Genomic DNA, 16,427 nt, shown 5'->3' with positions numbered 1-16,427 from the left:
AAATAATACAGAGGTCTTCTTAGAAGTCAGAATTTCAACCTTTGTTCTTAGAAGAACAGCTAAGTTTAACTTCTCACTTGGCAATGGTTTATAATATTATATATATTATATATTATATAATTATTTATATATTCTATAATATATAATTATTTATATATTCTATAATATATAATTATATATTCTATATGTTGTATAAAAATATATATTTATATATTATATATTATTAATTTATATAACTTTTTATATATTATATATTTAATATATAATTATATATTAATATATTTTATATTAGTATATATTATATATTAATATTATATATAATGGTTTATTATATATTTTATTTATATATATATACATATATAAAATCTTTGGGGCCAGGCATGGTGGTGCACACCAGTAATCCCAGCACTTTGGGAGGCCAAGGAGGGCAGATCACTTGAGGTCAGGGGTTCGAGATCAGCCTGGTCAACATGGTGAAACCTCGTCTATACTAAAAATACAAAAGTTAGCTGGGCATGGTGGTGCATGCCTGTAGTCGCAGCTACTCAGGAGGCTGAGGCAGGACAACAGTTTGAACCCAGGAGTTGGAAGGTGCAGTGAGCTGAGATCACACCACTGCACTCCAGCCTGGGTGACAGAGCAAGACTCCGTCTCAAAAAAAAAAAAAAAAAAAGAAAACCTTCAGAAGTAGTTTTTCCTGTTGAGTAAAATAGGCCCCTGAGCAGGGATCCTAGTTGTCAGCCAGCTTTTGAGGCCTCTTCCCAATCTAGATGTCTCCATTTGGGTGTGCTGTCTGCGCAATCATCCGGGTCAGTGGTGTCTAACATCTTCCGTGGAGAGAATGCGGTGGTGACACCCAGCATTTGTTTAGTTTGTAGGGAGAAATTGTGAAAGCTAATGACCTTAGTTTAAGGCTGAGAAAACCCAATGAGTTGAAAGTGGCTAAAAACTGAAGACTCAAAAGATATTCCCTTTATTTTATTGTGCACTAAAGTAACCTCTAGTACCTCCTTGGCAGAAGCCTGCACCATTAAATTTAAAATGTGATCACCTAACACCCTCATACTTGGGGCTGCATTTCATCACTCAGCCCACAGCCTGTCTTGCTGACATTCTCGACTGGCTGTGAGGCTGTCACTGAGCTTGCCTGGCAGGGCCCACAGTCACCCTTTCCAAGGCTATTGATCTCTACGTGAACAGCTGACAATTCTAATTTCAAACTCTGTATATTTCGAGTTGCACTTTGATGCTGTAATAAATCCAAGGCAAATTACACATATTTCGTTCCTAAAGTAATGATGTATGGATTTACGTTGGATATAGAAAAAATAAATATGCTGTGCGTGTCCCCACTTCTTTCCTCCACAGTAACGTGGTATTTGTAAAACAAATGCCATGAAAATTGAGCTGTGAGTGATCCCAAGAAGTATCTGTTTCTTTTCTTAAAGGCATAGGAAAATAGTGTTTAATAATAATATCAAGAATATAATGTTCTACTTGATGTGTTTACTTATTGATAGTTATATTTAATAGTTGGGGAACATTTGGTCTCTGTTGAAAATATATTTTGTGCTTTAAATTAATTCTTACTTCGATCAAATTTGTAGACTCTAAAGAGACATTACTCAACAATTCCACCTGATCACCACTTGTTACACAAGCCAGGCTGCTCAGGTTTCTATCTTTACCTTTACGTGGGGCACCTTTATCCTTTGCTGCAAATTCAAATTCGGATTCAAATTCAAATTTCCTTTGTTCTCAGAAGCCCACCTTCTTCAAAAAAGCCTTGGCAATATCCCTTGCCTTCCCAGAGACCAAAATGACTCAATGTTATTTATTGTGGTAAAATATACATAGCATAAAATTCACCATTTTAATCATTTTAAAATGTACAATCCAAGGGCATTTTGTGTATTTACAATGTTGTGCAACCATCACCATTATCTACTTCCAGAATGTTTTAATCGCCCCAGAAGGAAACCCCTGTACCCATTAAGCAGTCACCCCCGCCAACCCCTCCTCTTCCCAGGCCCTAGAAACTACTAATCTGCTTTCTGTGTCTACGGATTTATCTATTCTGGATAGTTCATGTAGTGGAATTAGGCAGTATGTAGCCTTCTGTGTCTCATTGTTTTTACTTGCTGTAATGGTCTCAATTCATCCATGTGTGTAGCATGTATCAGTACTTCATTCCTTTTTACAGCTGAATAATAATTCATTGGATGGACATACCACATTTAATTTATCCACCCATTAATAACGATTTGGAATGCTTCCACTTTGGGTTGCTATAAATAGTGCTGCAATGAACATTCTTATACAAGTTTTTGTTTGAAGACCCATATTTTATTTTTTCAAGTTTTTGTTTGAAGACCCATATTTTATTTTTTCAATACAATTCTTGGAGATATACATATATATATATAGATATCTCCAAAAATATCTCCAAGGAATTCGTGAAGGCTATTTTGAAGAAGGTGGGCTTCTGAGCACACAGGAAATTTGAATTTGAGTCAGAATTTAGATATATAAATATAAATGTATATATATTTAAGATAATTTGGCAGTTTCTTAATAAGTTAAATATATAATTATCATATGACCTGGCAATTCTATTCCTGTTTATATATTTTGTAAACATTTTATATATTATAATTATATAAGTATAATTATATGAATTATGTAAGTATAATTATATGAATATAACTATATAAGATTATAATTACATAATCATATTCATATTCAAGAATATAATTATAATTATATTCATATTCAAGAATATAATTATAATTATATTCATATTATAATTATATAATTATATTCATATTATAATTATATAATTATATTCATAGAATTATATAATTATATTCTTATATAGTTATATTCATATATAATCATATTATATTCTTATATAATCATATAATTATATTCTTATATAATCATATAATTATATTCATATATAATCATATAATTCTATTCTTATATAATCATATAATTCTATTCATATATAATCATATAATTCTATTCATATAATTATATAATTCTATTCACATATAATTATATAATTCTATTCATATATAATTATATAATTCTATTCATATATAATTATATAATTCTATTCATATATAATTATATAATTCTATTCATATACAATTATATAATTCTATTCATATACAATTATATAATTATATTCATATACAATTATATAATTATATTCATATACAATTATATAACTATATTCATATATACTTATATTCATATAATTACAGTCACATAATTATATTCATATATAATTATATAATTATATTCTTAGTTATATAATTATATTCTTATATAGTTATATTCATATATAATTATATTCTTATATAGTTATATTCATATATAATTATATTCTTATATAGTTATATTCATATAATTATGAATATAATTATGATATATATTTATATTATATATATTATAAATATATATAAAATATATAAACAGGAATAGAATTGCTGGGTCATATGATAATTATATATTTAACTTATTAAGAAACTGCCAAACTATTTCAAAAGACTTAATCATTTTTACATTCCCATTAGCAATGTGTGAACCAGTTTCTCTACCTCCTCACCAATACTTGTGATTTTCCTTTTCTCAAATTATGATAGCTGTCCTAGTGGGTGTGAAGCATTACATCACTGTAGTTTTGATTTGCAATTCCCTAATGGCTAGTAACCCTGAGCATCTTTTCATGTATGTTAGGCATTATCATCTTTGGAAAATGTCTATTGATTTGCAAATTTTTTCTCTTATTATTTGGGTTGTCTCTTTATCAATAGTTTCCTTTGATGCACAAAAGCCTTTAATTTTGATGAAGTCCAGCTTATCCTTCTTTTGTTGCTCATGCTTTAGGTGTCATATCTAAGACAGCATTGCCAAATTCAGTATCATGGAGATTTTCATCTATGCTTTCTTCTAGGAGTTTTATAGTTTTAGCTCTTAAATATAGGCCTTCAATCCATTTTTAGTTAATTTTTGTATATGATGTAAGGTAAGGATCCTAGTTGATTAATTTGCATGTGGCTAGTCAGTTGTCCCAGCACCATTTGTTGAAGAGACTATTCTTTCCATCACCCATTGATTTTGAAACTTTCTAGTGGATAGCATTTTAGTTCATTATTATATATTGCTTTTTGTTGTTATTTGATACATGTATGTCTTATTTCTACAAGTAGAGAGGACTCCATTCAAGGGAGGGGACTGGCTTCTGTCATGTTTCTGGTATTTTATGTAAGGGCTAAAATGGTTCCCAGAGTGAGCAAAAAGGAATCAAAGAGGACCCAAGCCCTTGACCCAAGAAAATCAGAGTATTTTATTTAAAGAACAACTTTTAGTTGGTTGGTTTTTTTTTTAATTTTTAATTTTTTATTGTTTTTTTGAGACGGAGTCTTACTCTGTCACCCAGGCTGGCGTGCAGTGGCGCGATCTCGGCTCACTGCAATCTCTGCCTCCCGGGTTCAAGCAATTCTCCTGCCTCAGCCTCCCAAGTAGCTGGGACTACAGGTGCCCACCACCACGCCTGGATAATTTTTTTTGTATTTTTAGTAGAGACAGAGTTTCACCATGTTAGCCAGGATGGTCTCGATCTCCTGACCTCGTAATCCATCCTCCTCAGCCTCCCAAAGTGCTGGGATTACAGGCGTGAGCCACCATGCCAGCCAGTTGTTTTTAATTATAAACGAATATGACGGAATCTCTTCCCTCAAAATGTTCACAGCCTAATGGGGGAAGCCAATGCATTTAGTAGCCATTAGACATAACATGGCTATTGAGTGGCTCAGATGTAGATCATTCTAGTGAGACATGTCATAAGAGGAAATGCACACCTTAGTACAAGGAGAAGAATACCACACACATCCTTCATGAACTGTTGATATTAATAACGTTGTAAAATGATATTTTATATATTAGATTAAGTAATAAAGTCGTAAAATTGATTCGGTTCTTTTTACTCTTTTAATGTGTCTTGCATTATATTTCTATTGGATAACACCGGCATAGACAAACGGAAAAGCAACCATCTCACAGCTATACAAATTGTAAGAGAAATGATATTTATATCCATTTCTTCAAATTTTAGAACTTAGGTTTTTATTTACTGTACTGTACAACTCAAAATTAACCAGGAGTATTAAGATGTGATTGGTGGCTCCAATCTGAAACGAGGAAGTGCGGCTTGGATTCACAACCTGTATTCAGTTCTATATAGTGCACAGATAACCTTAAAGGACACAAGCAAAAGACAAACATGCTGCCTACAGCATCAAGTTTCAGGGGAGGCACACCTGTCCCACATCACCCAATTAGAAAACAATTACAGGCTAAGCCAGTGGTTCAAAACCAGCAGTAATTTGGTTTGGTTTCCCGTGGAACACTTGGCAATGTCTAGAGATATTTTTGATTTATCACAGCTGGGGGTACTACTAGTGTCTACTAGATAGAGGCCCAGGGATGCCACTAAATGTCCTATAATACACAGGACAGACCCCCCCCCCCCCCACAACAAAGAATCAGTTGACACAAACTGTATATAGTCCTGAGGTTGAGAAACCCTGGGCTAAACCATTACTAAGGGAAGTATTTCAGAGAAAGAGCAGGTGATTGCATGCTGGAGCTCTCAGGGGAAATGACACGAAGGAAAGGACCCTTAGGCAGACTATGAAGCCTTGGCACGTTCTGCTGGGTAGAGGGATGGGGTAAAATGGGCAATAAGAGCGCTGCCAGTTGGGGAGGAGTGTGGCAAGGAGTGGAACTAGAAATGGACTTGAGCCCCTTGGAGTAGAGTGTGTCATGAAAGGAAGCAGTGACTAGAGAGGTAATCTGCAACTCAGAAGAACTGGACTCTAAACCTGATTCTTCTACTTGGTAGCTGGGTGGCTTTGAACAAATCACGTGAGTTTTCTCAACTTCAATATAGTCCTCTGTCAAATGAAAATAATTGTAACAACTTTGACTCTTTCTAAGTTTTGAGTATCAAATGAGACCTTTGGTGTAAAATAATTCATACTGAAAATACAAAGCATTATTGTTGACTTTATTGTTGTGTTTATTGCTAAATTGAGTTGATGCCAGAGTGTGGAACGCTGGCAAGGAGAGGAAGCTGGGTCTGATGAGACCATCTGGAACAGGACAGCAGTGAGGACAGTGACTCTTTGGAAGGTTCACTTTGATGCAATATGTAGGAAAGATGGGAACTGGGAGAGAGTGGAGCTAGAAAAATCACCTAGGAAACTTTTCTGGGGAAACACCATGAGTGGATGAGAGGGACCTGGTGGGCACTAATGGATTTGAGCAGCCACTCCCAGCGGGGCACACTGGGGAGATGAGTTGTAGCCTTTTGTAGAGGTAGACAGAAAAATCAGTAGATTACTCCACAGGTTTGCGCACTAGTCCTATCTAATGTGAAAGATTACGGGTGAAAAATATATGTGGTTTCTAAGACTGGGTGTTTAATATTTTATAATCAACACAGAATATTAAGGAAATATGGATTATGAAATTTCCCTGAATATGTCTCATCATCAATAGTCCTACAATGGTAGTATGTTTTAAAGTTTGCTTCCCTAGTAGGATGTACTTTCTAGCTCTTTGTTTGAATTTTTTTTTCACATTTAATATTTATTTTTGTTTTTTGAAATGGGGTCTTCTCTGTCACCCAAGCTGGAGTGCAGTGGCGTGATCTTGGCTAACTGAAAACGCTGCCTTCTGGGCTCAAGTGATCCTCCTGCCTCAGCCTCCCAAGTAGCTGTGACTGTAGACATGCACCACCACACCCAGCTAATTTTTGTATTTTTAGTAGAGATGGGGTTTCACCATGTTGGCTAGGCTGGTCTCAAACTCCCGACCACAAGTGATCCGCCCACCTCAGCCTCCCAAAGTGTTGGGATTACAGGCGTGAGCCACTGTGCCCAGCCTTCACATTTAATATTTAAATTCAGAGTCTTTCAGCCTGTTACTCAGGCAGATAACTACTTATATTAATTTTTTTAGTTAAAATTATTTTTTGTAAGACATTTGGGAAATGATCTAATAGTTTTACTCTATCATAAGGATGTAGAGAATGTAGAAAGTAGACTCTGTTAGCATGTAAGCTTCCAAAGGGCAGGGATTTGGGGCTGTTTTGTTCATGGCTATAATCCTATGCTTAGAACACTGCCCAGCACATGGTAGCCTCTATAATTATTTGCTGAATGAATAAATGAACAAATGAATTAATAAGAGGCACATATTGTGTGTGTACTCCTCCTGGATGGTTATGTGGTTAAATGGGCACTGTGTGCATTTTGTGGTGCTGAGTTTGACAATATCTTATTCCCAGTCGTGGACCAAGGTGCTTACAAAAGCCCTGTCATGAGACCCATCTATTGCCACTGATTCATTGCCACCAGCACTCAAATCAATCATTTTCTCCTCTCCTTTTTACCTCCCCCGGAACCCAGCAGCGGTAAAATCAGTAAAGTTGGAAGTGGATGAAGATAAGAGCACAAAGAGATCCAATCTTTCCAACTTGGAAGTGGCAATTGGTTTGTCTCCTTACACCTTTCCCCAAAAGAGGCTTTTCCACGTTGCTGGAGAAGAAAACATCGCCTAGGCGGGTGTGTGCCTGGCAGAACACTGCACTCCAATCTCCTCGGGCAGCCACAAAAAAAAAAAGGTGGGGTTGACGCCGGGGGGCAGCTCTTCAGTAAGATGTGACAATATGCCAGTTTCACCAATGATAAGAGAAGCCTAAGACACCAACAGTCAGCATAGGCCACAGGTCATGTTTGACAGTGCAAAGCTGCAAGGTCCTTCAGACAAAGCAAATAGGAGAGTGGGTTCCAAAGCCTGCCAACAGGGTCCCGAAAGCTAAAAGGGAAACTTTCCTAAAGAACCCGGGAAACAATGTAAGGATGCTAAATTGGTCATTTAAGGATGCCCTCCCTGGTTAGAAGAAACTCCCTTTGCATACTTTCCACTCTCTTTAACCATTCTGAGGATTTCCTAGCCATCCATAATGTCTGTTCACTTTCTGCATCAACTTGCAATTTGTTCTGTACCACACTTGAAATCTTCACTTAGAAGAGAAAGAGAAGCCCTGGGATATTGTACTCAGAATATATCTTCTTATAAAGAAAACAAACAGCCAGGCCCAGTGGCTCACACCTGTAATCCCAACACTTTGGGAGGCTGAAATGGACGGATCCCTTGAGATCAAGAGTTCGAGAGCGGCCTGGCCAACATGGAGAAACCCCATCTCTACTAAACATACAAAAATTAGCCAGGCATGGTCGGGGGGGGGCGCCTGTAATCCCAGCTATTCAGGAAGCTGAGGCATGAGAATCGCTTTATCTGGGAAGGCAGAGGTTGCAGTGAACTGAGATCACGCCACTGCACTCCAGGCTGGGCAACAGAGGGAGACCCTGTCTCCAAATAAAACGGAAACAAAGATAACATAAACAAAACACTTATGAAAAAAGGAAACAAACATAACATAAACACTTATGAAACGCATCAAGTTACCAAATTCTCATTAAGCATTGGTTTGAAATTTTATTGTACAGTTGGGTCCATACAGCAGACGTGGCTAAGATACATAAAAGATGAGACCGCATTATTGAAGAGGCGTCAAACAGGGAAAAGGAAGTTGCTATGTGGTTTCTTTCGCTGGAAATGAAAGCCTCTCAAGTTTCTTATTTAATTCACGCAAGAAAACAACTAATTAGTGTTTTTTAAATAGCATATATATTCAAATGGTATATCTGTGGATTTAAAACCAATCATTTTCTAACATCTTTTCAAGATTCTGTAGTTTATGGGTTCACTGAAAATCTGATGAGTCCTGATTAACTTGGGAAGACATTATTCTTTAATCTGTATGTAGAAATGCAGAGGCTTCTGTTGTTATTTCTATATATTTCAAAGATGTAAAGTGTCTTATAGGTGAGAATAATGCCCACAGAGGTGTGTAATGCACAATTGTGCACCTCTATACAGTGGGCCCAGGTATATGTACACATCTGTGTAGTCATTTTGCTTTCCTGAGCTACATACAGCCAAAAATAATGTCTGAAGAAAATTCTGTTTTCTCAGTGCCTGTAAATTCCTTATCTATGGATATTTAATGTTGATATTATCATGCAGAATTTTTATTAAGTCTTTCACTTTATCTTTGAGCGAGACTAAAATGAAGAGCAGTCCATTAATGTCTGTCTTAAACTCCCACTACATTCAACATCTCTTTTTGAGATGTGAGGATTCCAAAAGAAAATTAAGCAATTTAAAAGTCTATACAATAGCAAACAGAAAGCGATACAAATAAAAAATGTAAATGGCGCCCTTCAGTAAAGCAAATTTGGATGAGATCAAATGAAAATGAGCGAAAGCTTAAGCTAGAAACAAACATTTAGTCAAACGGAAAACATTTCTGGACTTCTGCTTTTCAGACCTGTCTGCCTCCCAAGCTGTTATATGGTGATATTGAAAATGCTTTACATATCACAGAGATAACTGAAGGATTAAAGGCGTGTTTGAAGTTCTTGGAACTGTTCTAAGAAAGCCACTCGAGAAAGCACAAGCACCGTCAATGATAGTGTGCAGTCCATCATTAAAAACGGGCAATCATTTGTCACCCATTTCATCTTTTCCTATTTTCTCACATTAAACTATCACATTATAGTTAACATTTTGAAAATCAATTTTGTGTTGCATAATGAGTGCCCAGAGCAATACCAAAACCATATAAACCAAGACAAGCAGAAAAAGATGGTCTTATGAAATGAACAAATAAGAATTCACTCATGTCAAGCATTATGCTAAGCACTAGAGACATAGCAATAAATGCAGACGCAACCCTGCCCTCATGACTAGCAGAGCAGAGAGTAATTCCTGATTCTTCCAAAAACAAAACAAAACAAAAGCAGTGTGCCATTAAAATGTGTATGCACACAGGGACCTAACATAGTCTAGGGGAAGATCAGGAATATAGATAGGGCAGAGGGAATTGTGGAAGCTGGGAAGGCCATCATGGCTGGTTGGTCATCCTGATATTTTTAAAAAGCCATGTATGTTGTTGAGAGGAATGGAAGCCTCTGTAATTTAAACTTAATAACATAACATAAATTTCTTAACAAAGAAATTCTCTATGGAGTGTTTACATTTTTATACCATAACTTGTTGAAACTGGGGTCAGTGCTCATTGTTTTGTCTATCAGGGACAGTACCAGCTGCTTTCATGCATGCCTTTTCTATGGGGTGTTAATGTCCTGGTTATGATTTATTTAATCTCGTTGTTGACCAGCTTTAGTTTGTCAACATTTGACATAGGAGTTGTGTTAAAATTTCATTCTAGCATGCTAACATATACAATACACAGTTATTTTACCTGCCAGGATTTCATGTATGTTTCCAAAAAAAGCCACTACTCTTCCTCAGTTTGGGGGTTTGTTTTCTTTTCAATTCCAGCCTAGTTTTTATTTCTACTTTATAGTTATCATGCTGTAACAAATAGTTTCAATTAAAAGGAATTAGGAAAAAGAAATTGACATTTTCACCTACCAAATCCTGGTAAGGTATTATTGTGTTTTATATCTAATAGAGGAAACATGACTAGCATTTGTTGATAACTGGTACAGTGGCTTGCAAGGAGTTTTAGAAAGAGACCAATATTTACCTCAAAAGTTCCCTACAGAAGATATTGCTCTCCTTCTCTTTCTTCTCCACACCCAGCTGATGCAAGCGAACCCCAAAGGTGGGGCTCAGCCTCAGAGGGTTCTTGGCTTCACTCAGGAAAGAATGCAAGTGTGAGCTGACAGTGAAAGAAAGCAAGTTCATTAGAGCAACAGTGTACAGCAAAACGGTGCTCCACAGACAGAGCGGGGATACCCCTAGGCAAAGTAGCACAGAGTAGCCCTTGTGCATTGATGGCTAGCTATATTCGTGCTCACTCCTAACTATATGCTAAATGAGAAGTGTATTATTCACAAACTTTCTGGGATATGGGGCAAGGAGTTCCCAGAACCACATAAGGTAACTTCCAGGTCATTGCCGTGGCATTTATAAACTGTCATGGCACTGGTGGGCATATCTCAAGCAAATACATAATAATTCCTAGTCCTGGCTGGTTTGAGGCACTTTCTTTGCTACATCCTATTTAGATCAGGAGGGTCTTGAAAACAAGTCCTGCTCATCTCCTACCTCACCCCCCCTATTTATTTGTTTAGTAGTTATAAGTCTAGAAGAATGAGAAAACTAACACTCTATTCATTTTAAATTTTCATTCTATTCCTACAGATGAAATGATTTAAAACTAATAGATTATTTAAGGCAGAAGAACTTCAGACCAGAGAAAGAGACTTAAAAGCGGCAAGAACAGCAAATGCTTTATTTGGTTTTCATTCTGAAGATAATAAGGGCTAAATCAATTTCCTCAAAAGATGTCAAAGTATGTATTTAACTATCAAGTCACTAAAAGTGGAAAACCTAAAGCGGTTCTATTGAACCACCAGGTACCAAATAACTGATGAGGACCAACAGCCTTACAATAACAAAATATCAATTTTCTTCTTTCCAAAAGTCAGAGAAAGTATTTCTAAAATTGATTTAATGTAGTAAATGAATTTTCAATAGAAAGGTTTTTGAAAGATAGACCGCTATAAAAGAGCAAATCTTATTGCTTCTGTTTACTTTATGATGCAATTTTACACCTATTAGCAGGGTTAGCATACTTCAATTTATTTCTTCTAAACTTTTGTCTCCAGTAAAAGTTTGTTGACATGGACATTGACAATGACAATGCCTCCAATAAAAGTTTGTTGGGGGGAGGGGGGAGGGATAGCACTAAGAGATATACCTAATGCTAAATGACAAGTTAATGGGTGCAGCACACCAGCATGGCACATGTATACATATGTAACTAACCTGCACATTGTGCACATGTACTCTAAAACTTAAAGTATAATAATAAAATAAAATAAATAAAAATAAAAAAATTAAAAAAAGAAATTGCTTTGTAAATTCCAAAAAAAAAAAGTTTGTTGACAATGACATTGTTGATGTCATTCAGTGCTGTAATCTTTGATCTTCCCCCTTTAATAAATATTCTGGTCTTCTTAAAACAGTAAAGATACCCAGAATTGAGGGTGGAGGTGGGAAACCACATTTGCTAAGCACAAAAGAACAGGATAGAACTTTTGGAATATGCTGTGTTTTGTTAGCTGTTTAAAAAAAAATAAAAGCAAGAAATTAGCAAGAAATCAGTATTGACAGATGGGCAACAAGTTTGCGATTTTTTCTACCCTTGCTCCGGTAGGTAGCACTTAACTATAGAAATTTAAGAGGAAGAAAAAAACATTTCCCTCTACTCTGTAACCAACACCAAACACCAAAATTTAGCAACCATAATCTTAATATTTCAAAGGTCATAACTGATTTTAGCTTATTGCCTAGACTTGCCATTCTCATATTTAATATTTACAGGGTGTGTTAGGCTGTCCTTGCATTGCTATAAAGAAATACCTATAAAGAGACTGGGTAATTTGCAAGAAAAGAGGTTTAATTGGCTCCTGGTTCTGCAGGCTGTACAGAAAGCATAACGCCAGCATCTGCTTCTGAGAAGGCCTCAGAAAGCTTACAATCATGGCAGAAGGTGAAGGGGGAGCAGGCATCTCACATGGTGGAAGTAGCAGCAAGAGAGACAGGAGGGAGGTGCCATACATCTTTAATTGGCCAGATCTCATAAGAACTCATTGACTATTGCGAAGACAGTACCAAGAGGATGGTGTTAAACCCTTCATGAGATATCCACCCCCAAGACCCAAACACTCCACCAGGTCCCACCTCCAACATTGACGATTACATTTCAACGTGAGATTTGGGCAGGGACAACATCCAAACTGTATCACAGGGTTTTGCTATTTTTTCTATTTATGAGCAATACCATATTCTATAATTTCAAGTAAGCTTTGATTTTGTCAGAGAGACTGATGAGCAGAAGTCACCCACTAGTGAGTGAGCTTAGCTACTTTTCCTGTGTCCGTATCTCATCATGATGTTATTATTCTCTAGTTGCACTAACTCTCCAAAGGAATTATGTTTTTATAGTGAAAATTATATGCAGTACTGGAAATTAAGATTGCATGGACTCTCAAAAATCTTGAGATGACTCTTTATAGATATCTATCTATAGATTTATAAGGATACATAGGTTGATAGTCACAGACGAACATCATACATCAATATATATCAAATAGCTACAGGAATTATTAGCAGTTCCTGTAGTCTTGGTGAAAAAGCAGTTCCCCAGTCCAAAGATCTTTTCATCAAGGAAGTATTTGTTTTTCTGGAATCTACAGGCTTTAGAAGGAATCGAGTTAGAAAAATCAAAGTCATTAAGTTATTCTTAACATTCGTTTTATTTTCATCTTCTTTAACATTCGTCATATTCTATAACATCAACTAAAATAGTCATGTGTGGAATACAATTAATCACACATTATAAATGATATTTTCACAACTTAAGCTGCAAATAATAGATGTTAGGCCATTCATTTTTCTCTTTTGATAGAAACATTTTCTGATTTTTCTCACATCATCAGCTCTTCCAAGTTTTAAGGAATTGCTTGTAAAACTATCTTACTTCTTAGCATTTATTAGGTGTGTGTGTGTGTGTGTGTGTGTGTGTGTGTGTGTGTGTGGTGTGTTTCTGGTCCTACATTGAAATACCTATTATCTTTTTAATTTTATAACTTAATCCTTAAGTCACTGTTCCAAAGTCATGACTCATAGTTGATCTGAAATTCTGGGCATTGCAGAAAGGAAGCAGAAGTTCGATAAAATATCACATAAGAAGAACTTTTAATCTAAAAACCCTACACCAAAGAAAGGAAGACTAACTGTAGCAGCCTTTAAAACTGATACTGTGATTTTGCTTCATTTTTGTAAGATTTAATAGTTTCTACTATTAGACGAAGTGATAAATAATAAAAATTGTTTTGTCTTCATAATGTTCTTGGGAAGACTGGCCAAAATAGAGGCAAGGAGCCTGATAACAAAAATCTTTAGCTGTGTTTCTAAATTTAGGCCTTCTCTGCCTAGAAACTGATAGGTAATAAGATATGAATAAGCTTCATGCAATTTATTTGCATGTCCACATTTTATTAAATTTCTTGAATTCTGTGACAGTACACATGTATAACCTCATGAAATCCTGATGTTTTAAACAGTTTAGTACCTTAAAACAATAACACCAACAACAAAAACAAAAGCCAGCCTTAAAGATATATACATGTGACATTGCTCACTGAGAAGTCCTTTTCTAGTCAACCCATGGTTTATAATTCACAGAGCTAAACATAAGATGGATTTTAAATCAAAATACTATGGTGAATTAAAACAAATACTAGACATTTTGCACTTTGAACCAAATAGAATCTCAACTGGTAATTCAGCTTCTCAAATGTCATAACTTACAGTGGCCTCCAAACTGTTTTAAAATGGGTATACATAAGTAAAATACTGTCAAGTACACGCTATGTATATCATAATCACTAAAGCATGGTTTCTCAACCCCGGCACCATTGACATTTTGGGCAAGATAATTCTTTGTCATGGAGAACTGTACATTATAGGACATTAGCAGCATCCCTGGGTTCTACCAACTGTATGTCGGCAGTACCTCCCCCAGGTGTGACAGCCAAAACCTCTCCAGACACTGCCAAATGTCCCCTAGGGAGAAAGATCACTCCAATTGAGAACCACTACTCTAAATAATGTTCATGTAATACTGCACTAATATATGGTGTAAAGCAAACATGAAAAAATGTCTATTTATAAGGTTTATTTTTTAATAGTGCCAAAAGAAACTTTCTCTATAAATGTTATAATGAATAACTTTTAGGATAAAAAACATGACAGAATATGCTTGAAGCTGCTTTTTAAATCTTAGCCTAAAGAAGAAGGCACATCGATTCAAACTGCAGTTTAATACTTGATTTTAAAGGCCGTGAAGGTAGAAAAAAACATGTAACTCCAAACGGACAAAATACAACTTTTTTACTAAGTCATGATGCAAAATTTTCATCTAGCCTAACAGTAACCCAAAGGAGTCTACTGAAATTTTACTAGTAAATATATATGCTTTGATGTCTGGAAAACAAATCGGAAATTACATTTTTATATTTTGAATACGTATATTTGAAATTACCACAAGTGCAATTATTAATTTGTCAAAAATTTTAATGGATTGGAAAACTGTATTCAGATTTTTAAAATTTCTGTATGAGAGTTTTAATAGGTAGTAAATACACATCATTTTCAGTAATAAATTCATATAACAATATACACATTTCCAAAATATTTTTAGAATGATTTATACATAACACAACTTCTTTTATAAAGCACTTACTTGCTCACTCATTGTTTAAGTGCCATCTTTATCTTGGAGAAACAAATTATGTACTGTTTAAAAAAATGTATTCTCAGTAGCATAATAGTGACAACTGCTTATCGTCACTGAAATGTCAGTAAATTTGAGTTATTTGCTTTTTGTAAAAAAAAAAAATGAGTAAGTAATCTCTTGTTCCAGTTCTTTGCTCTGAGATAACCAGCAAACCTCTCTATGGTAACAAATGGTGTTTGTGGCCACTGCCTACCTCATTTCAAATATTGTAAAGAATTCACTTTTTACTAATTTGGGTTTTTTTAATGAAAATATTAGAATATCAATGTCAGTCTATAGCATTTTGTGCACTTTTAGCTTTAACTTTTTGCTAAAATAGCTCGTCTATTAATTTTGCAATGCTATCTTCATAAACAGCCTAGAATTCTTTCTGTGGTTACATTTATAGTTTTTAGATGAAATATTATATTTATTAAAGGAGCCATTTACTGTTGAGACATCACCTCATTGGTCTTTCTTCCCTTTGGTGGCTCATAATGAAAGGGGGAAGGCAATCGTTCATATTCCATCATTGAAACAAAATTTAGCAAATACTATAAGCCAAGACCTATTAGAAACATCTGTGCTTACATTTACTATATATTCCAAACCTTTTACGTGACATAATTTGTTATAAAACTTGTTTATTCAGATCTTTTGCAATGTTGACTGTGTTTTTACCAGAAAATACATTCAAAGGAATGTACTTTAGCCTGGTAACCACGTTGTTTTCCAAGGATTCTTTCAGCCATTTTTACTAAGGCAAAATGAACATGTTTCCTCAATGTGTCTTTAGGTCATTGGCTATTCAGTGAAGTTTTTCATTAAACATTAATTGGGTGTTACATAACTAAACATCACAGGAGAAATCACAGAATATATTTAAAATGTCTTGCTAACAGTGATGACTTTGCTCTATCCTTAGCTAACATCTCAAGGCACAATTTTCCTCTAGGTCAAGGTTCACTTT

The 16,427-nt window shown here is 35.3% G+C and overlaps 1 protein-coding gene across 4 annotated transcripts in view; it reads left to right on the top strand.

Moving 5' to 3' along the window:
* Nucleotides 1-16,427, top strand: part of DLC1 (DLC1 Rho GTPase activating protein) — a 434,041-nt gene that overhangs the window by 295,827 nt on the left and 121,787 nt on the right. For 2 of the 4 annotated variants that reach the window (XM_063668522.1, XM_063668521.1), the window contains exon 6: nt 7,482-16,312. The exons of 1 other annotated variant lie outside the window; for it this stretch is intronic. In XM_063668522.1, coding sequence (XP_063524592.1) covers nt 7,482-7,633 — 152 coding nt within the window. In that variant the 3' untranslated portion in view covers nt 7,634-16,312. Of the gene's footprint in view, nt 1-7,481; nt 16,313-16,427 lie in introns of those variants that run through there. One more of the 4 variants, XM_063668523.1, reaches the window with a different exon arrangement.

The sequence above is a fragment of the Pongo pygmaeus genome, chromosome 7, assembly GCF_028885625.2.
Source record: "Pongo pygmaeus isolate AG05252 chromosome 7, NHGRI_mPonPyg2-v2.0_pri, whole genome shotgun sequence".
In the NCBI taxonomy this organism is placed as follows: Eukaryota; Metazoa; Chordata; class Mammalia; order Primates; family Hominidae; genus Pongo; species Pongo pygmaeus.
The sequence above is the reverse complement of the archived record's forward strand: the minus strand, read 5'-3'. Positions and strand labels throughout refer to the sequence as shown.